The sequence below is a fragment of the Amborella trichopoda genome, chromosome 9 (assembly GCF_054954075.1).
Source record: "Amborella trichopoda isolate Santa Cruz 75 chromosome 9, AtrichopodaSantaCruz75HAP2 v2.0, whole genome shotgun sequence".
NCBI classification, from domain to species: Eukaryota; Viridiplantae; Streptophyta; class Magnoliopsida; order Amborellales; family Amborellaceae; genus Amborella; species Amborella trichopoda.
The window spans coordinates 38,285,939-38,309,283 of record NC_142344.1 but is presented as its reverse complement, the minus strand read 5'-3'; the positions used below and the strand labels follow the sequence as shown (position 1 = coordinate 38,309,283).

Here is a 23,345-nt window from a genome sequence, read left to right as displayed (position 1 = left end):
GATGAGATAACATTCAAACCTATTCTAGAATAGAAAGAGATGGAAATTACATCTAGAATAGAAAGAGATGGAGATTACATCATGCATGCGTACTCCAACATGGATTTTCAAGCCATTGCAGAAAATCCATGTTGATATTTCCAAATTGTTCGATATTTCTAATTGTTTATAGATCTTTTTGATTTGTACTATTTTTAAAATTTTAAATTTTATAATTATTGTTCAACATGGATTTTTAAGCCATTGCAGGGTTTTCAACACCAAAAGTACATCTTCTAGTAAAATTTAGAGGCACATCTTACTTGTCTAGTATTAGGTGGGCACCTCATACAAACCTCACCATTTTACTTTCAATCAATGACTTTACAGGACATTATCATCCAAACATGCATTAGATGACTAAGGCATAAATTTTTTTTTTTTTTTTACTTTTTATATTTTTTTTATATCATCCATAATTTGACCTTCTAAGCTTTAATGGCATCCAAGATGAGGGGCTCAAGGATCAAACTTTATCTCCCATTTCGAATTTTCATCAATAGAAAAGTATGGGTTCCAAAACCATAGAAAGTAGGAGGATATTGAACGTCCACTCAAATGTGGGATCCAAAACTTTAGAAATTATGAGGATCTTGATAAATGATGCTATCAAGCAGCTTGCAACTGGTACTGGTGGGTCCATCCCATATATTGTACCATCCACATGGATGGTCCAAATGAAACATACATCTCTCATGGGCCCCGGGCATTTGTGTAAGAATCACATACGCAGAAAACACCATCAAAATCAACTCCATGTTTTATTGAGTATCGAACCCTATTCCTTTTACACCACAAGTACAAAATTGCGTAGTTCAACAAAAACAGAAAATTGAAGTGATCAGTTGCAACCTCCAAATACCGAGGGCGACTGCCACTCCACTCAGCCCAGCCCGGCCCTCAATGGCATTTGCGGGCAATCGGAAGATTCCACGACCTTTCTTTTGGTTGCTCAGTTGTAGGAGTGAAACTTTTAGCATTCGTATTCGAGAAAATCCTACTTGGACACACAAAATCCTACTTGGAAACAGAGAGATGTATCTAGCTTTTTTTTCTCCTTCTTACGGTTGGTAAGGTAGGCCCCCTTCCCCCATTGCACAGGAGGATCCCCATCAATCAACTTGCAGAAAATACTTACCTAGACTAGATTTTTTTCACAGTGATCGGAAGGGTTCGTCCGATCAATCAATATGCGTCGATAAGCAGGGTTAAGCAGGGTGCCTTACAATTATGCCAAGAAATGCTAAAAAATCATCATCCGATAACCCAGTGCTGGCCGTCAGTCCCCACAAAGAGACCCTTACGCCTTGCAAACAGGTCCACGGCGCGCCTCACCCCTCGATCATCTGCTGATGTGAAGTAGTCATGGCCAAAGATCACACCACCAGGCCTCAACAAAGCATAAGCCATGTTAATATCAGACCACGCGGAGTGAAAATCATGGCCAGCATCGACCTCGATTAGATCCCCCATAACCCCCCACTCACAAAGCTTTACGAGTGCCGAGCTGGTCGAGAAAGGCAGGGGCAAAATCTGCTCTGTGAGGTTAAGATACACCACATTTTGCATGAATTGGTGCAATAGCATCACATCCCCATTAACCATGGATATGTCCTTGAATCTCTCTCTAAATCCAGGCCACCCTCTGAAGTCATCGATGCATATGACTTGGGTCTTGAGACCGAGGTCACAAGAGAGATCAGCCATGTGTATGGCAGATGCACCTAAGAACGTGCCCACCTCGATTATGATTCGGGGCTTGACCCTACGTACCAAATTCTCGAACACAGCACCATAAGAGCCCCACCCCTTGATTCGTTTAGGCTTAAGTAGGCCTAGTGTGTGAGAAGGTGGGAAGCCATGGTATGGCGATGAGCCATTGTAGACCTTGTCAAGAATTGTTTGCCTGACTAGTGTTGAAGGGACAGGATCTGAGCACTTTGTTCGAAACCTGACTAGATCAGATTCCAGAAATTGGGGTGGGACTTGAGTTGTGTTTTCTGGGGATTTCGATTTTCCAGTGAAGCTGGTGATGAAACCCAGAGCATAGACCAGAGCGAGGATAAAGGAGTAGGCAGCGAATCTAGGAAGCCCCCAGACTGAAAACATGACCAACTTCTTTGGGTGACCTTCCTTCATCTCTCCTTCTCTTCACCTCTTAAGATGAGATCCTCTTTCCTCTCCTTTCTTCTTTCCAGCCACTTTTACGGTATTTAATACTATGGTGCGTTTGGTAGATTCAGCTGCCTACTGAAAACGACCGTGAAATTATCACACTATTTTAAGGAGGAATCACCAAGGGGAGCGGACTTTTGAGAACGGGTATTAATTGGGTTTGGATAAGAACCTCTGTATTTTACACTAATTGTGTTTGGCGTGTCCAAGGTCCTACACCCTGTTTTGGGTACTAAAATTGAAAAAGGCAGTTGTCGTGTCTGGTGTGAATTCAAGTCGGTTTAGTGAGGTCAAATTTATCCATCAAATTGGTAGAAGGGAGGTGCAAGGCACTTTTCACGCTTCCCCTGCAATTGGCTTGTCTCTCTCTCTCTCACTCTCTCTCTCTCAAAAGTAGAAGTTGGGGAACCAAATCGGTCATTGGTATCCCTGATTTGCTTCAAAACTCCTCATAATTGTGTGAAATAGCCAACCAATGTCCACGAAGAGGATCCGAGAAAGACTTGAATAAGAGCAAAGACCCTACCAGTCGTAATTGCAGCTACTCAAACATACCATGGAATTCGCATCAAAACAAACCATCAAGATTTCTTCCTAGTTGATCTATATAACCAGAAGATCACATCACATTTTCCATGCCGAGCTGGTACAAGACCAAAAAAACCCTCAATTGCATCAGCTCTCGCCATATAAATAAACACAAAGACCCCACAAACCATATCGTCTGCAAGTTACATTCCAAAGAGAAAGGGAGGGACAGCACGAAAACCCATCGCACTTAGTTCGCGCCTTCTTCTGCTCCTTTGCCACAGTGTCCTGACCCTGAGTTCCAATTGTTTTCCTCAATTGCAGCCTCTGAACCTACTTCCTGCTTGTTGCCCTGCACATCTCTCATGAACCCTCGGCTCACCTGCGCACCATCCATTGAGCCACTTGATGCACCACCCTGTGCGAACCCCCCCATGCCTGGTTGCTGGTTGTTGTTAGCCACAAGCATGGTCTCCCCATGCATCATTTGCATACCATTGGTGACCACTGGCCTCATACTCAAGGGACCTTGGACCATTTGTGGATGTCGGCTGTGTAGCTGTTGTTGAAGTTGGTGGTGGAGTTGTTGCTCTTGCATCTGTTGTGGGGTGAATTGGATTGGAACCTTAGGTGTGAAAATGGGTTGTTGACCTGTCTGCTGATGCTGTATGTAAGGCCCGCTGGGTTGCATTGTGGCATGTGGAGGCATCTGGCATAAAACAATGGTCATGAAGCTGGCAAATGATTAATTGAAGAAAGATCAATTAGAATCTGCACTGCTCTACCTAAACTATGGCAGACGCCAGTATAATACCATCCAATCGATGGATGGACGGTGTTGGAGTGGGATCCAACCAGAACGTGATATGAGCATAGTTGCAGGTCAACTCTCTAACCATCACCATCCATCCACAGATCAAAGACGTAGAACTGGATCTATGAAATGATTCCTCGTAATTTGTAATGAGAATGTTTCTAATCAAAATCAAAGGTGTCAGGTTAAGGGACTCTGACTGACCTGAGGATGCACTGGTGGTGATTGAGGTTGAGCATCAGCAATGGCTGCCAGATACATAAGGTTCTTCTGTAGCCGGTTTTGGTACCTGATCCATCAGTTGATTTTAATACGATTGTTGTAATTGGCTCTTCCTTAGCTTATGAACATGTTCATATTGTAGGGATGTCCCATATGCAATAATGATGGGTATCCTAATTTTTTAGTAACGAGAGGGCTGCAATATCTCTGGGAGTTCTGTAGTTAGGCACATTATAAGAGGTGTTTCAGGTGACCATGTTACATTCTCCTGTTTCTTATTATTGTTAAATTCAACCAAATTTGGACCGAAAAAAGTAAATCTTAGAGGCTCTTCCATTTTCCTTTTCTGAATTTTAATTCAAAGGAAGACTGCAAAGAACAGAAATAGAAACTTGATACAATTTCATTAAGACCAGCCTTCAGTTAAGAATCCTTGCAACTATCTGTGCGCTTCAGGTTTTCTCCAAAATTTAAAAACATTCAGACTATGGAGGCACAATGCAGGCAAGATACAATTTCTGAGACAGGCCCATTGATAGATATGTATCTTCAGGCACACCACTTATATTTAAATTAAAGCCTTGCTCACAATGCTGTCCTCCATCTTCTCTATTTTGCTCCTAACTAGGGCCTTTAATGATGTATTGCTACAATGTTTTGTTTAGGAGATCCATGCCTGTAATTTCCAATCTTCACAATCACATGACTAAAGTTGAAGTATGTTGTACGTTGTTTGGGCAGACTATCAACGCAATCATGTCAGAGGGGGGCAAAAATAATTCCTCAACTTCAAGGCACAGAACAACAGCCAGAGCATATTAGCAAAGCAGAGCAAAGTACTACAAGAGCCTAAATTTAAATTATACAGATAAAATTTTGCTACACTTTTATCTCAATGAATCTAACTATATAATTATTAAGATGAACAGCTAGTTTTGCACATCCATACCTGGCCACTCTGGGTCATCACTTCAAATTACTCAAAACAGTAAATCTTAATTGTAAAAAGTTCCTCTGCATTACCCTTTCTTCTTACTCATCCATTGCCTGGAATAAATACCCAATCATGTTATTATGGGATCAAATAATAAATGAGCTAGCAAATGTTGTATGATTTGAGACACTGGCCACTAAGGAGAAACCTGCCATTTAACATTTTGGCATGTGTGGAGCACCTTCCATTAGGTCGATGTTGAGACTTTTTTCAAAGAGAAAGCGAGACATGGACCGGGAAGTTTCAAGACCGGTTCAGCAACAACTAAAACTCGTTGATTGCTCAAAGGACTAATAGATCAAACCATTTGAGGGAAACCACCTCCGCTTCTTAGATCACCATCAAAGGAGGTTAAAGGGGGAAGAGGCATCTGAGCCTCATCAGACTACTACATACTGTACAGTCTTCGAGCTCCCTTAATCACAGTCAAGAGAGGGAAAGGAACATAGGCCTTTCCATCCCTAACCATGCTACTAATCAAGTAGGGTTGTACCTCTATATCAAGTAGGGAGTACTCTCTTCTGCACCAATGTAGGAGGGAATTTCCAATTTCATTTACCAAAATGTCATCACCTAACTTTCATGTATAGCATAGAGAAGCATTTATAGGACTCTCCAATGCTAACCCTATTTCGAAATGACTAGATTTGACCCTCTTGAGAAAAGAAAAATGCCTAAACTACCCTGACACACCAACTTCCCATGCATGCAAATTTCCCATGCATCCAAGTTCCTATGAGTTGGCACCCACCAACCACCAACCATGACCTCGATAACCATAAAACTTTTGACTCTTACTACATTGGAAATCATTAACCTAGAAGCCTAAAACATTGCTACATGGAATACTTTGAAACACATCAATATTGGAATCTCACAATATTGACTCATTGACAACCTTAAAACTCAACGCCACTCTCCTCTACTCCTAACATTAAACCAAAACCCAATTTACCCACCACTAGCTACAAATCCCACCACTCAATAAACAACATAATTTGAAACAAGTGCATGAGATTCAGCTTAAACTAACAATTCCAATCACAACTGTTCAGTACAACCCAACTGTTGGATGCGTTTTGCTTCAGGGTATACACTTCTCAACCAGATTAATTTCCAACATAAATAAGGATAATTATATGTATGTAATTACAAAGGTTCAGTTTATGATAATAGCTAACATCAAGAATGGCCCAGAGGGTCAATATCTTTCCAAGTTAGGCTCATGTGGACAAATATGAATACATGGCAAGACAAGCACACAAAAATAACTCAAACATACTTTAATATTGGTGCAAGGGACATGGAATCAGTCACCTTTCCCCTCCGCCCACCCAAAAACAACCACATATGGGCAAGTGGTTGGGGTGTTCATAATGATTCAGAGAAATTGCCTACAGAGATTGCAAGATCATGGATAAATTTGGTGGCAGTTATTCATGAAGTTTATGGACAATGAAGCAACTAAACACGAGCTATCACAAGCTTCCATTCTCAGAAACTTGTTTCTCAGCAGTCGTCCCCATGTACATTTGTTCAAAAACAGTGTTCAAAATTCAAGAAGTCAAGTTGGCTCATCCGAGTCAACTTGGTTTGGCACATTAACAAGTTTCTACCATGAAATATACCGACATGCAAATACCTTGAGGTTTTGTGCTATTATGCACTTTACTCTTTGTAGCTCACTTTGGATCTCGGTGGTGGCACAAAATATATCTACCAGAACTGAAAAGCTCACAGAACATATCAGTTCTTCATAATTCGGAGAGGCGACTCGCTTTTTGTTGTGTGAAGCGGGGACTGAGTTCGAGTTTTTGTGCAATGGTTAATAGTCTAGAGTTCCAGTTTCTGTCCACTGGTTCCAGTTTCTGTCCACTGGTTCGAGTTTCTGTACACTGACACAAATTATTTTAACCAGAAATGAAGAGCTCACTTGGCTTCTGATCGAGTTCTTCATAACCGGTGAGTTCATTCAATTTTCGTTGTGTGAATCAGGGACTGTCGCGTTTCTGTAAACTGGTCAATGGTCTAAAGATGAAAAAGGATGTGAATAATTGTTGGGAGATTAGAAAATTTAATGTTCCAACACAGTTCACCAGAGAGGTGTCCATCCCAGTACAAACTTTTCTGGTTGTCAATTTGATTAGCCAGAGGAGAATAAATAAGCAAATAAATAACTAATATTATAAGCATAACAATTTAGAACAATTTATCACATCCTATATTATAAAAAAGAATATTTACAAGTGTGATGTATCATTCTAGTATTTCATGTAAAACCAGTGTCAGCAAAATTGGCTCAGAGGCTGAACTCACTGCCTAACTGGTCCAACTGGAGTCGGCAACTATCAAGTTGACAAGCCGAGTCTGCCCTTAGTTGGCCCAAAAAAAAAAAACTGTAAGATTGGGAAACATTGTAAATATTCATAAAAAGGGAACTATAAAACGTATATACAATATAGAAAATTGAACTTGGGAATATAAAAAATCATAATCATCATCATAGCCATTCCCCACTATTTGGGAATATAAAACAAAATTGTAAAACATACATAAAATCAACATGAATTTTGTGAGATCCTATAACCAGGTGCTATGGGGAGTATATTTATAAAATTTTCACCAAAACCGCATTGAGCACCTTTCTTTGAAGCCCATGTAACTCCCTGATTTACAAAATGCAAATGGTCATCTATAAAAAAGATGTAGTATATCTTCTAACATCGTGCAGCCACATTCATAGGTCTACAAATGTCAAAGTGGACAACATCAAAAATGCCAACGGCTCTCGTAGCTTTCGAAAACGGATTCTAACTGAATTTGCCTTGCATGGACGAGTCACACATTTTTGACAGATTTCCTTTTGACATTTTTCCAAATGCCACCTCATTAATCTCTTCATACACTTTGCACTCATGTGCCCGAGCCTCTTATACCACAGGTTTTGATCGCATTCAAAGAAACCTCATATAATCCATTATTCAAAATGATCCAAACATAAATAGATTACCACTCAAGAGAATCAAACCAGACTTCAACTTTCTAACCCAGAAATATTGTAATAAAACTAGCTTTTAATGACTTACGAAATATTCTTTGTCATCTCAGGAGCATACAAGGTACCGTTGAGCACCAAAGACGTGCATAAGGAAGATTAAGAACATAGTCTCCTACCCCAAGCACAGCAATCTTTTGGCTATCTCCCATATACATGTGTAGCTCATCTAGTGCTATAGGTTTGAACAAGCGATACCCTCCTGGTTTGCCACATGGGTTGTGGACCCAGAATCTAAACAAGTTATGCCCTTTGTGCCTCCCATGGATTGGAAGCATAGACAAGTGAACTCCTAGTTCTTATCGTAGGTATTCTCATTAGCTCCATCAAAGTGTCAATACCTCTTAATGTGCCCTAATTTTCCATATTTAAAACACTTGGTTTTATTATGATCCTTTTCTTATTTCCTGGGTTGGAAGGTTTACCATCAGTTTTATTGTCTACATTGGGTTTCTTCTGATTGTTCTTATTTTTCTAAGAGCATTTCTTCCTCTTAGACTGGGAATTTTGCGAGTCAACGTAATTACATATCATGTACATGGCATTGCTCGGATATGTCCTCCCATCGTGCTCCACCTTTCGTCATCCACCTCGAGAATGTTGATGAGTTCATCATATTGTAGTTCAGTCCCACAGGCTGAGAGAGATCCTAGAAATGCATCCCATGAGTCAGATTCACCACTTGAATATTCTCCTCCACTCGAAGTTTGAAATTTTCCATCTCGCAAACCATGATGCTCAAACGTTTGCACGTGCTTTGCTTCCCTCTCGGAACCAGAGAATAGAAAATTCCTTCATGGCAAGGGATCTTAGTGTAAAAGAGGATGTACCAAAGTCGTGCTCCATGCTTTCATGTATCTCGCATGGAGTCCCAAGAGTCTCACATACCCATGCATCACATCACCCTCTAATGCATACAAAACCGCCATTGACACCAACATAAGATGTTTCCTCTCCCACTGGGCAAAGGCCTCCCTTGGAGCCTCTGAAGCATTGGCTCGGGGTTCAGTGGGGTGCGATGCTCTGAGGACATAACCCAGGCCTTCCTCGTGCAAAACATACCCGGTCTTTTATTTCCATGAGATAATTTGATCCATCAAACTTCTCTGCCTTCAGCAACTTAAACCATGATAATTTTGGTGGCCATGGACTGATTTTCCAACCCAAAAAATAAGTCCAAAAACAGGAAAAGAGGATGGGATAAATAGGCTCTAATACTACTGTCAGAGGCCATAAAAAGATGCTCTAGGGTGCTATATATTTAAATTACCAACAAAACTGCATGGAGCACCTTTCATTGAAACCACTATAACTCCCTGGTCTTACATGTGCCTCTAATGACATTGTCCAGGGTGAAACTAGACCCAAGAACACTTGAGAAACAAGGTGTGCCCAAAGGAAAGTGGTTACAACATTGCAAGCTAAGTGTTCCGATACAGGAAAAATCAACAAGATCACATACCTGAAAAATTACCTAGAATAACCTTTTAGGATGTGATACACCCCACACGATCTCTCTGAATCAATGGTCCAATGGTGCAGCTTGTAGGCGACTGATGGGAAAAAGAAAACAGTTGGATTAAAAACCCAAGAGGGCAGCCCAGCATTCGTATTCTTTACTTCTCTTTTAAGGTGTTTAATGTTTGGAGGGATTTAGAACTGTTTTGGGCCCTTAGGGATTTACTATTAATGAAAGATTATATGTGATATTATTTGGGAGTTTTTGGGATTTACTTTTATGTGAACGGTCATTTGGTATTTAGCAATAAGCATTTAAGGGTTGAAATTAGACTAAATGAATGGCTAGGATTTCGTAGAAACTCGTAGGGTTTTATTGAGGTGTTTTAAGTACTAGTTGCAAGGGAAAACGGGACACTTTTGGTTCGAAAAGATTACTTTAAGAGCAAGGCTCCCCTCTAGCTAAGGTTTAAGAGGTCGAAAGTGAGGAAGTTGAAGCTCGAAGTTCCAGACCATGCCAATCACTATGCCGCAGCGAATCGGCATGTGAGGACCTATCGTTTCTTTTGAACAACTGTTCTCCTTTTTCCGGCAAGAATTGGAGCTATTTATGTAATTTTTTAATCTGTTAAGGTATTTATGTAATTTAAATTCGAAAATTAAAGGATCCTTTGTTTTGAGGAGTTGCTAAGTACACATGCTAGTTTTTGCATATTTTCTTTTTGTTTGTAGTTGGCCTCGATCCACATCAAGGACAAATTCAATCATTTTCTTCTTAGTTTAAAGTAGGTTGCAGAGAATAAATGGTTTTGGTTGTAGAATTTTCCTCTCCGTCTCTCTTGTGAAAAAAAGAAGAGTTTTATTCTCTTTCTTAGGCCTCTCACATGAGAAGGAATTCAAAACCCAACCCAATCCCGCACTCATCACCTCTCTCTCTCTCTCTCTCTCTCTCTCCCTCTCTCTCTCTCTCTCTCTCTCTCTTATCAACCATTTCACAAAACCATAAATCTCTCTTTCGCACATCCCTCTCTCTCTCTCCCACCCCCCAAAAAAAAGAAAAAAAAAAACCAAAAACAACTTGGTGTTCTCTTTAGAAAGAAGGAATATATGCTTATAAAAAGAGGGGGTTCGTTGTTAGTTTGTTTATTAGTTTTCTTTAGGAAGAAGGAATATATGCTCATAAAACAAGGGGGCTTGTTGTTTGCTGTTGTTGCTGTTTTTTTTTCGTTTTTTTTTTTTGGTGGGTGGGGTGGAACCCTTTTTATAGATGTCTTGAGGGGTAGAGCTGAAATTAGGAGCACTCAAACACTAAATTAGGAGACCTACAGAGTGAGAGGGTTGGATTCAGCCAACCATCATGAATCGAGGGTAGATTTGAACACCATTATCCCTTGGGATTAGCTTATTCTAATTCTCTTCCAATCTCCTCGTCCAATTCAATCTCCATTTAATATTTCTAGATCTAGTAGGATTCCTTTATAACTAACTCCAAACTAGATTAGATTCCGTATTATTCATCCCATCTTCTCCCAATCAAATAGGACTTTGACATTTTGAAAAACAAATCATATCCAAAAAACCACCTAAGATCTTCTTAATACTCTCAAACTTCCCGTAGGAGTTCTCTAGGTGCCCCACGCACCACCCAAGAAGATAGTGGGTCACATGCTACTCAACTTAACTCTTTGAACTCCAAATGGCACCGGTGGCAAGTGGGCTCCACAAAGGTCAAAAAATCAAGGCCATGTGGGCACACATGGGCACCATATGTGTCCCTTAGTGGGCCCCCTATGTGGTCCACTAAATTCCTACATAAATTCCCTTCTATCTAATAAATTAAAATACCAAAATACCATCGATTAAGAACATAAGATTTTAATCCCAAATTTTAAACCAAACATTGGTGGTTCATTAGTGAAAACAATACTATTTTATTTCCTGGAAAAACCTTTCACAAAGTCACTTAAAAAACATCAGAAGAGAATGCTAGCAATGGAACTAGTAGGTTGATTAGGCATTATGCAACTAACCGATGACTTCATCTATACCCTAAACCAATACAATAAACCCATGATCCACGTGTCTCACGTGCAAGGGACTCATGATTGGACTAAGGCATAGAAGAGTCATCGTGTAGTAACATATTCCAAATGTGAGTCTCTCCAAGGACAAGTTTATATGTCACATGGACCGAGTATTGACCAGAGTGTCTAGGTTGCCACGTTCAATGCATGGGGAGTCTTCTCTCAAGAACATGAATGCTAACAACCCACTATTGAACCAAGGAACACAACTAGCAAAAAATAATGTTGTGTAGGATGCCGTGTTGAGCCTTACATGCCCTCACAACCACCTGCCCTCACAAGCAACCATCCTTACATGCAGCAGCCTGATTTCATCTCCTGGCTAATAAATCATCCACCATTGGGCTAATAGCCTGTGAACCTTCTTCAATGATGTGCATCATAGGGACTTAACCCATCTAGCCTAGGGTGCATATCCACTCTTTTAGCAAACGCCTAGTCACACACCGATGCAAGAGTAATTGAGCCCTCTCTCCAATAGAGACTACTCCAGCTGGTTCTAATGACCTGTTTCATTCAAGTAGAACCAACTCACACTCACCCTAAACTCACACTCACCCTAATGGTCTATTACGCCCAAGTAGAGCTCATTTACCCTAATGGCTTGTTTAATCCAAGTAGGGCAGGTTCACATGGCCCCTGTTTCATCCATCCAAGTCCAACATTCCCACTCAAACCAGGAATGCTAAAAAATGTGAGTTCAAATACATCAAGAATACAAAAATAGCTTTTATCAAAAGAACAGCTGTCAAGGCCTTTGAAGGCCACAAAATTCCAGCAAATTTAAATTGAAAATTTGAAATTCACCCAAAATATGGAGGTCGATCCTCGAATGTCCAGTGCGAGTCATTGCCACGAATCCTTACTAAAGGAATCCTCAAACACCCCAAGTTGAAACCACAAGATTTAGGTTTGAGTTAGGATCTACTTGATTTGAGCTCTTGAAAACTCTGGATGAATAGCAAAACGGATTAAAAGTATTGCAAATCTTAGGTTTTAAATATTATTTTCTGGGAGAATCAAGCCTATGATTCAATGAAGAACCCAAAAGTAGGCAGAGAGAAAATTTCTCATAAAAAATCCACCAAACATTGCGCTGAAATCCCAAATTTTCAAATTCATCCAAAAGCATTGTACAAATTTTTAATTTATCAAAACCATAAAAGAGGGAAGTTTTTTGCTTAAATCAAATATATTTAATTGATAGATCAAGAAAATCAAATATAATTTAGGCTCAAATCTTGGTTCCCATGATGAGAAATAAACAAAAAAAATAGAACATTTTTTTTTGAAATAGAATAAAAAAAATAGAACTTCCATCCCCTTTTATACTCTTGCATTTTTATTGAACAAAGCAAGTTCCGCATGACTCTCCAAGTCAAGCAAAAACTCATCGAGTTACTATAGCACTCCAGTACATTTCTACAGTAACTCTCTCCATATCATGGAACTTCAATATCATTATCATTATCATTAAAACCTTATCCCAACTAATTGGAGTCGGCTATACGAATGTTGTTCTGCCATTCTGCTCTATCAAGGGTCATACCTTCGGTAAGACCATATGTCCTCATATCTTTTCTCACTACTTCCATTCATATCCTTTTAGGCCTTCCTCTTGCTCTTTTAGAGCCATCCACTTGAACAAAATCGTACCTCCTAACCGGTACCGTATTGGGTCTACTGCACATGGCCAGCTCACCTAAGTCTACTTTTTCTCATCTTATCGCCTATTGAAGCCACATCTAAGTTCCCTCGAATGTATTTAGTTAGAATTCTATCCTTTCTTGTCTTACCACTCATCCATCTCATCATTTCATCTCAGCTATACTCATCCCTCGAATGTATTCAGTTCGAATTCTATCCTTTCTTGTCTTACCACTCATCCATCTCATCATTTTCATCTCAGCTATACTCATCTTCAGTGTATGTCATTTTTTTACCGCCCAACATTTCGTCCCATAAAGCAAAGTTAGTCTCACAGCTGTCCTATAGAACTTCCCCTTTAGCTTCATCGGTATGCAACAATCACATAAAACTCTAGTTGCGCATCTCCACTTCGCCCATCCAGCTCTAATTTTATGTGCGACATCTTCTTCAATCTCTCTATTTTCTTGAATTACCAACCCAAAGTATCAAAAGTGCTCTCTTTTTGGTATTTCTTAGCCAACAATCTTAACTACTTCCTCATTCCTACTCCTATTATTATTAGACTTGCATGCCATATATTCTGCCTTAGTCCGACTGATTCTAAAACGTTAGGATATTAGAGCATCCCTCCAAACTTCTCTCCATTAATTCCGCTTCTAGTCTCATTGATCAAAATTAAGTCATCCGTGAACAACATACGCCAGGATACCTCATCTTGTAGGTGTCTAGTTAACTCATCCATAACAAAAACAAAGTGGTATGGACTCAACGCTGACCACTAATCTAGGCATATTGTCATTGGAAACTCACTTGTCTCCACTAGTTGTCCACACACTAGTTAATGCTCCCTCATACATATTACTCACCATGTCAATATAGCATCTAGAGGCTCCTTTCTTTTCTAACACCTACTAAATTAAATCTCTAGGTATCCTATCATAAGCTTTTTGTATCTTATATTATGGCACTTCAATATAAGACACAGAAATGGCGGTGTTACAGGCTTCGTACGAAACTCGACGAATCAAAGGGGAGTCGCTTAAGATTTTTTACACCCGTAAAACACAAAGAAATCATCAAGCAATTAAAGACGTAGTTAAAAGCTATATGGTTCTATTCATCCACCTTATTCAGCCTCTTTTAAAATTCCAAAGGCTTTACCATGAGTCCTAGTAAAGAAAAGAAAGCTTCAATATATATTTTGAGTGAAAAAAAAAAAAAAAGTTCCAATATTCTATAAAGGACAATAAAAGAGGCTAAGAATTATCCATAGAGGGATGTGATGACCACAAAATATAATTCACAAATTAAGTTTAAACTCAAAAATCTTAACTCTAAGGAATATCAACCAGGGACCAGCCTCAAAAACCCCGAGTAAGGGTAACCCAACTTTTAAACTTAAGCGTGGCGATATGATATATATGAAACATTGTGGCATATGATGAGGAAGAAGATCGAAGAAGAGATCGTTATGTAATTTGGATAGAATGATGAATTTGAGCATAAGTCATGTCATATGTTGTAGAGATGTACATTTTGAGTATTTGGACATTGTATTGAGCTTAATTGTATTTTGAGAAAGGGATATGTAAGGGACCTATTAGAGTTGTAATCTTATTTATTAAGGTTGGTATAAACCAAGTATGAAGGCTGGAATTTTCGTATTATGGTTTTGTATTGAGTTCTTCATGTATTTAAAGCCTTATGTTTTAATAGAATGGAAAAATTTTAAAGTTATGAATCTAGCCCCTTAGTCTTATACCACCAACAATTATTCTTTACATGGTTCTTAAATGCATGAGATGAGAACTCACCTCCCCCAACACTCAAAAGTACAAAATTCGTCTATGAAAATGGTTCTCAAGAAAAATTTTAGACTGTACAAATGTTTTGAATAATTGAGATTCTTTTTTAAGGAAATAAATCCAGGGATAAGGGAAAAATCATCCACAAAGATCGCATAAAATTTGGTATGAGGAGCAATTGGTGCAGGTCTCCACACTTCAAAAGGGATTAATTTCAAAGGCCTTGAAGCTCTTTTTATTAGAACTGGGACAAGGAATTCCGACTCTTAGATAATGATGGAACTAAACCCTCTTTACATAACCTATAAACTGACTCGTGACTGTAATGACCTAGATGGTGATGCCAAACATTGACATCCTCAATCATTTGGAGAGACTAATGTTGTCCTTGTGGAATCCCCTCTTTACATAACCTATAAGAAAATTCTGACTCTCAGATAATGATGGAACTAAACCCTCTTTACATAACCTATAAGCTTCCTCGATTCATCATTCAAGACATATAGATGTCCTGGTGGAATCCTCTCAGCTAACGTTGTCCAGTACAACGGATCCTTCAAAAATACAGAGGACGATATAAAAGCAAAGTTTGACTTATTTTCTTGAGTCATTCAGAAAGAGAAATTAAGCTACACTTGATTTTAGGACTAAAAACATATTATTCAAAAAAAGAGACATATTATTCAAAAAAAGAGACCTTTGGAATTGTTTATAAGAACATTTCCTACATGTGTGATAGGGAGTGAGAACCCATCTCCAGTTATTACAGAAACACTACCAAGAGAAGTTGTGCGAGTTAGAAACTCACCGAGATCACCGTAACGTGGTTAGTTGCCCCACTATCAACAATCTATAATGATCATTCGATGAAGACAATGTCATGGCTACCATTGAAATGTTCAGGCCGCAGCTTTGTGTTCATTGTTATTTAAACTTTGTCCCTTTAGATTGTACCAATAATGATAGTTCACTGCGCCATAATTTTGGCAACCACAGATTTGACATGCCACATGCTATACCTTAGATTTACATTATGTGTATGATAATTGGGCTTAGGAAGAAGGCCATGCGATTGATTAGGTGTAAATGGACAGAATTTGCCTGCCCTTCCATGACCTCTATTGCCACAATCCTATCCAAGTCCACTTTATCCCCCATTAAATGTTGTAAAGTTGCTAGCCATGACTAACATATCATGAGAATCTTGATTCCGGTTGTGTTTCAGTGTAGGTTGCTATGGAAGAGGGACTCGTAGTAACAATGGGTGCAACTCTGAAATTGTGGGAAATGGTGGCTTAATAGTGAATGAGGTAACGAACCATTTTATATTCATCCCTTAGGCCAACAAGGACATAGTCTACTTTCTCTTTATCACCAAAAGGTTATCAGATCATGGCAAGCTGATTACAAGATCCCATAGTTTTAAAAAGCATTAGGCGGGTCCTAGGCAGCCTGGACCCAGTGCCTAGGCGAGCACCCAGGCAGGCACTCAGAACCTGGGTGGCCCAATTGAATCCAAAAAGGATTTTACAGTTATATATTGTATAAAATATAAGAATTACGTATTTAGGGCACATCGAAATTCAAAGTATACTACACATTAGCACATACTCCATAAACATACCCATAAGTCGATCCATATCCAATTAAAACTTAAAATTTATCAACCAAATTACCAAACCAAAGTTACCAAATACCAAACCAGTGGAACTACAAATCCACTATCCACAATACCACAATACACAACCAAGAGGAAGAAAACAAAAATGAAAGTAATACTTTAAGACTCAAAAGAATCTTCAATAGTTCAATCAATGTTCAAAGTTTAATCATTATTCAACATTCATCACTCATCAATCATCATCTGAAAAGTTGGGTCAGCTGCATTTGCATCATATTCTTTGCCATCGAAGTCGTCACCCTACTCGACATATCGGTCTTCCTCCTCTGTCTCTTTTGAATTTGCCTCTTCTTCCTCCACCATCGTCTTTTGTGCAGAAGATCTAGTGGCCCTCGGACGGTCAGCTGATGTCCCTGAAGCATCCATGTCTATGTCCCATGTCAATCCTTCATGCCCCTTGACCTCATAATTGACCCGAACCCCAGACCTAATCTCTGCTATGGAGGCAAATCTCTCATCGTTTTTCATTTTTACCATGCTCAAAAAATTAGTTATTTCTTCTTTAACAGCATTAGGAGTCTTTTAACAAGGGGTAACATCCCCCTTGCTACCAGCAAGATGTTTCTCGAACCGGTTTATGCCCCCTTTTGTATCTTTCTCACAAAACTTCCATCTTATGCAATTTTTATCATTAGGATTTGGGTTGTAGCTATATTTCCAACCGAGATCACCACTCCTAATAGATCTCAAAGAAGACATCTCAAAATAATACAACTTATGCAAATAATAAAAAAAAATCACTTACTTTGATTGCTCAATCTCAAAACTGCCACTTTATAGATGCTTATAAGGAATCAAAATCTTCTAAAAAACCCCTAAATAGATTTATAAAACATCAAAACTTAAATCTAATATCAATGGATGATGTTTTGATCAATTTCTCATCACTTTGAGAAACCTTTCGATCCTAAAGAAATCACAAAAAACCAGTTTTTTCGGGGCTTTCTCCCCTCTAAAATGGGCTCTAATGAGTTTTAGGTTTCAAATGAACCTAAAACCCTCATTTTTTGCCCCTTAGTATAAAAACAAATGGACAAAAATAGCCCCACCGAAACCTTTTTTCTCCTCTGGGCGAGGCACTGTACTTGGGCGGCCGCCCAGACCTCGGCACTGGGCGGTCGTCCAGGTCTGAGCACTGGGCAGCAGCCCAGGGCGCCCAAGAACCTCCGCTTTTTTTGGGCGCCTAGGCCTGAGTGATGCGCCCAGGCCCCAAGAGGCCGCCCAGGCTCTGGGCTGTTCTCTTTTTGAAACACTGCAAGGTCCTCTAACTATGCTATAATATTCCATGATATTAACCTTTTCTTGTTTGCATTGCTGAAGTGCAAATTTCAAGTGCATAACACTTGAGCCTTACATAGTTTTGCAGCCATAGGCATTCTAATGACCATGAGGATTTCTTTAGAGAGAGTTGCATTGATCCACCCAATAAATTGTTGACAGGTAGGAAACCATTCTTCATATGCAGGATTTGAATGAGGCTTCCTTTGTTTCACTGGTCTCATCAATCTCACTTATGATAAGAAGTTTGGAAGGGGGTTCTAAAGAACCATCTAAATCTCCCATAAGTTCCTGGCCATGAACAAACGGTACAACGATAGCTTTCCAAATTATGAAAATTGTATGAAGTCAACCTTGATGGGTTAGAGAAAGACATTATATTGGGCTAGAAGCTGAAAAGAAAGAGGAAAAGATTTGCTATGGTTTCAGGAAAGGTTGTTGGAATCTTTGGCGCGCAATGGCCTATAGAAAGAAAGTGAGCACATGGAAAATTAGGCACGTGATGCCCTAAGGCATAAAGAGAATTAGAGTTTCAAAGGAGAAATTTTAAGATTTTTGTCAAGACGAAGAAGAAGTGCTAGATAGCTAGGTACATGATGCCCTAGAGAGAGGAAATTAGGCAATTGAAGCCCAAAAAAAAGAGAATTGGAAACGTGATACCTATATGGATGGTTTTATGGACTAAAACTTAATACATTTAATTTAAGGGAAGGCGTGTGGACTCAATCTAATAGATATTTTCTCCCTAAGGGAGAATTTATTCCTAAGGGAGAATTTGTGGACTAATATAGTAAATCTAAGCTTCTAAGAAGGATTTTGGGATTTTGAATAATATGAAATCTTAAAAGAGACGAGAACTAGGGTTTCAAAGAGTGCAAGGGTTTGAAGAAGAAAATTAGAGTGATAGAAGAAAGGGGTGTGTAGAGAGGTTTATAAGAAGAGGAGATACAAAACCTTGTGTTAGGGTTCTGTGAAGAATAATGGTTGCTATTTGCTGAGAGAAGTTTTGAAGTGGCTGTTGTTTGTTGAGAAAAGATTGAAGAAGACGTTGGTACAAGATCCTTGAAGGGCCTAGAAGATCTAGAGCATTCAAACAAGCTCTAACATGATAATAGGAAAGCTTGGTGTGAAGAGAGAGTGAGAAAAAGAACAAGATTTAGAAACCGGACAGCCCAGGGCCTAGGCATTCTAGAAGGAATGGCCACACCGCCCAAGCCTAGGCGGCAAAAATAGGCGGATATCTCTAGGGGCCCATCTAGGTGCCCAGGAACCCGTCTAGGCAAGCGCCCACCCATGGGTGGAAATGCCACTCGTTGAACGCCCGCTCAAGGGTGGAAATACCACTTGTTGAGGGCATTTTTTTAATACTAAAGGGGTAAAATTGTGAAACCTATAACCCATTAGATCCTATTTTAGAGAGAGAAAAACCCTAAAAAACTAGTTTTTGGTGATTTCCATAGGATAGAAGGGTTTCTCAAAGTTATGAGAAATTGATCTAAGCATCACCCATTGATATTAGATTTAATTTTGGATGTTCTATAAATCTATTAGAGAGTTTTTTAAAAGATTTTGAGTCCTTGGAAATCGGGCCGCCCAGGTTCTGGGCGCCTGTCTAGACGTTGAGCGGCCTGGACCCCCCGGCTGCCTAGGTCCCGCCTAACGCTTTTTGAAACACTGATGAGTATGACATCATGGTTAAAAAAGAAAAAAATATATAAAATGGCTACAACATATATTTGTATATATATTTGCATTGCACAATTATGTCCCTTACTATGATGAGCATGACATCATGGTTAAAAATATATATATATATAATGGCTACAGCATATATTTATACATTAAGCAAGTGTTCTTAACAAAACATGGGTTGGAAAGTAGTCCTTTACCATTATTATATTTCCTAGAAAAACCAAGGTCTGTCAGATCTCAATTCCCACCAGCTAGACAATTTGGAGGTTGTAGTAGTGGGGACGATTAGGGGCATAACAGAAAACGTGGGCAAAAGAGAGGATGTTTACAATTTAATGCCCTCTAACTAAGTTGAAAACTCTTCAACTAAAAATGTATATAAGATGGAAGAGAAACCATATCCAGTATGATGTGAGCCCAAGAAAAAGTTAACAGCTAAATATTATGTATTCTACTAAAGAAAATAAAGTTCTAAAAAATTAAAATAATTTGCTTACTGTGCACACTCTGCAAGCTTTCCAAGGTTCTGGAAGTCCAATATTGCCAGAATTAACTGCTTATTTTCATCCAAGCACTGCAAAAGAATAAATTTCCTTTCATAAACTGAGAATCAAAAGTTTCATCCTCTCAAAAAGAAAAGATCCAGGTAGAAAACTTACAGGAGATATTTTCATCCAAGTATAGCAAAAGAATAGATTTCTTTTCATACAGTGACTACCAAAGGTTTCATAACGCTCAAAAGGAATAATCCAAATTGACAAACTTATTGGAAAAAAGGAATAAACCATCCTAATAAAAAATAGATTATGGATCTCCCATTTGGGTAGCCCAAATTACAACTATACGACCAATCAACAGAACTCCAAAGATCTGAGTTGCTCCAGTCAAATAAAATTTCAAATTCAAAGACATGAGTAGTTGAAGCTTAAACCCTACAGTTATGAGCTGCATTATTTCTCTTCTACAATCACTCACAATGTTTATAGATTTTCTTGATAACTTATAACCTACTTGTTACATATATTGATGCGGTCAACTGCGAATATTCAAATTTCATGGAATAAGAATGAAGCTCTTACATTCTGTAATCGTTGAAAGACTCATATGATTGCAGTTCTTACGATACATTCAAGTTACAAAGCTTCAATTATTTGAATCTGTGCAATAAGATGTATGAATGTCCCTTGGTCATTTTAGTTTGAAATAAAAATCACAAATGCTATCCTTGGGTTTTGTAGATGTACTTGGGTTTGTTTAATAACACAAAAGGGACTTAGATTAATGATGATAAGGATTTTCTGTAATTGTGTCTACTCAAATCCAAAAGCCGAATAAGTCTCTTGGATTATTTTTTTTTCTTGGACTTTCTCTCAACTCAAAAGTACTGAACATCAGATATCTCAAATACTTTAGTCCTAGAAAAAAATATCACATTACAAATTGATACAGAGGAAAGCAAACATTGACAATAAACAAATCAGATAAATAATAGACAAAAATAAAGAGTGAGAGATTATACCATCTCTCAAGGTTTGCAGAGGAGTCTACCCCAAAATAAATTATTTTCCTCTCTTCTCTACTTTGTTTTTTGGCCCAACTGTTACATATTTATAGAAGAGAAGACCCCTAAACGCCGACTTGCTCCATAAGAAATCCTCGTCGTTTATCTAGTAAAACTTAAACTCCCAATTCTCTACAATAAAAATTGACACAAATGCTCCAAAAAAAAAACTGGAAACCCATAATAATACTAAACCTAAATTTCAATATCCTAAAAAACTAAAAAACTAATTGCATCATTCTCCTAGGGTTAGGAGAAGCTCGACTTCGAGCTTGTTATATTCATTGTGTCCTTCAAAGGCCACATGAATAGTTGGTGATAAAGTCCCACCATCTCCATCTTTTTATAGACTTTAAATGATGTTTATAACTAATTTTTCTTTTTACCGCTTTTAATTTTAACACTTTAGTTGTATTTTTGGTGATTTTTTAGCCCATCTCTTGTAGGAACTCTACTCGGACTCCTCAAGTTACTCTGCTCGAGCAGGGACCAAATCCCTAGCCCATTTTAACATTTTAGTAAAAGAGCATGAAGGACCTAAATGATAAAATCATGCATTTATGATAAGCAGTATCCAAACCAATGATAGCTAAATGTAAAACACTTAGTTCCCTAAGCAAGGGTATAAATCCCAGATTCCAGGAGGAGTTCAAATATATCACATCATTTTAGTTATCTCTATTCAAGAATATACTTATAAAGCTACAGTTACCCTCAGTGTTCAAAAAATCAACTCGGCCAAGGTACTCAGCTCTTGGCCGAGCCGAGCTACTCAGGAGAGACCGAGTAACTCGCCCGAGTAGAGTTCGAGTTTAAAAAATAAAAAATCAACACAAATTAGAATATATATAATATATCTTTCGCTTTTATACTACTAAGCGTCAAATGGCATGGTGGTCAATGTCGCCGCTCTTATGAGTGCTCATGTGTGGTACGACTTTGGTTCGAATCCTCGTTTCTAATACTTTCTTTTCTGTTAAAAAACTAAGGTAATAAGGTAATGTAACAATAGATATAGAATTACCCTCACATTCTTGTTAAGAAATTATTTGGTGGCATGTTGGGTAGAGTGCGTGGTCATTGAGTAAGAGGTCTTCGTATCAAATCCCCTTCTCAAATCACTCTTGTTTTCTCTTACAAAAACAAGAAAAATGAAAAGGCAATAACAAAGGAGAGTTTTGAACCCCCACCATATTGAACAACAAACCTGCACACTATCCTACGCGCCACTTGAGTGCTGATTATTAAACTGGGAACATTATCATATATAACCATTAAAACTTTATGTACGGTATTCTCAGGGCAAACTCGCTTTGCCCATATGGCGAGGCCACGTTACTCAGCCGATATGGGCGAGATTTACTCGGCCGAGTCCGAGTAGAACTGGCCAAGTCTCGAAACTGGTTACCCTCTATAGAATAGAATATGTACTGACTCTTGGCAAAGATAATGCAATCAAAAAGGGAATGTGTGTTTTGAACCCATAATCTCTATTGCAACCAGAGTTCCAAATTTTTAATTCCCATAAAAGAGCAATAATTGGATGCTAATGAAAAAATGATCTCAAAGATACATGTTAGCAATCACACAACATTGCAGAGTAGCTAGTAGCATCCATCTTTCATCAAGAAGCAATCACCATTACGGACAAGGAACCATTAATCTAGAGAAATTGGAAGGCTTATGCGCTGGCCTAATGAAGGAAACAATGAAATCCATCAAGATTTCAGAGACCATAATCAGGAAACAACAAACGACAGCAAAAATAGGGCATGTGGCTATTAAGGAAAGAGATTGTGCAACAAAAAACGTAAATGAGTCAATCAAGAATCCTAGTAATCAAGAACAAATTATCAAACACTAACCATCATTTTAACAATTAAAAACGAAAACCAAATAAATGAGCAGAAACTTAGAGAAAAGAAATACGAACACCTATCCCAACAAAACCCAAATATCCATACATCATCAGAAAGGCTTCCAAATACACAAAATCAGTGACCCACTATAGCCAAAAATTACATAATCAATTTGCAGATGAAAGAGCTTACCTTCTGAATGTGCTCTGTTGTTATGCTGGCTATAGGTATAGGGGGGACTACAGCCTGCATTGGATGCTGCTGTTGCTGCATTCTCTCTCTCTAAACTTCCCCCCTCTTACTCTCTCTAAACTTCCCCCCTCTCTCTCGCTGATTCCAATCACTCCTTGAGCAAGAAACCAGAGAGCCCACAAAATTTGTCCACACGAGGTTCGGATTGGAAAGGAGCACACTTTGAAATCCCTGGTGGAATAAGCAAAAAGGCAATAG

General features: G+C 38.7%; 2 protein-coding genes and 1 long non-coding RNA gene across 3 annotated transcripts; all 3 read right to left on the bottom strand.

Annotated features, from left to right (window-relative positions):
• Window positions 1-783: 783 nt before the first annotated feature.
• Window positions 784-2,178, bottom strand: LOC18425705 (S-adenosyl-L-methionine-dependent methyltransferases superfamily protein). Its single transcript, XM_006830219.4, has one exon. It carries the CDS (start codon window positions 2,176-2,178, stop codon window positions 1,294-1,296), a length of 885 nt encoding a protein of 294 aa, XP_006830282.1. The 3' UTR covers window positions 784-1,293.
• GIF2 (GRF1-interacting factor 2) lies at window positions 784-23,331 on the bottom strand. The gene is made up of 4 exons (XM_006830220.4): window positions 23,088-23,331; window positions 19,973-20,049; window positions 3,761-3,845; window positions 784-3,451 (listed from the first exon to the last, which is right to left on the bottom strand). Exons 1-4 carry the CDS (start codon window positions 23,166-23,168, stop codon window positions 2,993-2,995), a joined length of 702 nt encoding a protein of 233 aa, XP_006830283.1. The 5' UTR covers window positions 23,169-23,331; the 3' UTR covers window positions 784-2,992.
• Window positions 16,446-19,966, bottom strand: LOC148780518 (uncharacterized). Its single transcript, XR_016041472.1, has 2 exons — window positions 17,251-19,966; window positions 16,446-16,939 (listed from the first exon to the last, which is right to left on the bottom strand). It is a non-coding gene; the product is annotated as an uncharacterized LOC148780518 (long non-coding RNA).
• Window positions 23,332-23,345: the final 14 nt, after the last annotated feature.

What these genes read in the sequence shown, in the direction of transcription:
- GIF2 (XM_006830220.4), bottom strand. Translation starts at nt 23,168, where the DNA reads ATGCAGCAACAGCAGCATCCAATGCAGGCTGTAGTCCCCCCTATACCT. An exon ending in CAACAGAGCACATTCAGAAG is followed by an intron (nt 20,050 to 23,087) that starts GTAAGCTCTTTC and finishes ATTCTTTTGCAG; the next exon opens with TGCTTGGATGAAAATAAGCA. An exon ending in AAGCTTGCAGAGTGTGCACA is followed by an intron (nt 3,846 to 19,972) that starts GTAAGCAAATTA and finishes CTGATGGATCAG; the next exon opens with GTACCAAAACCGGCTACAGA.
- LOC18425705 (XM_006830219.4), bottom strand. Translation starts at nt 2,178, where the DNA reads ATGAAGGAAGGTCACCCAAAGAAGTTGGTCATGTTTTCAGTCTGGGGG.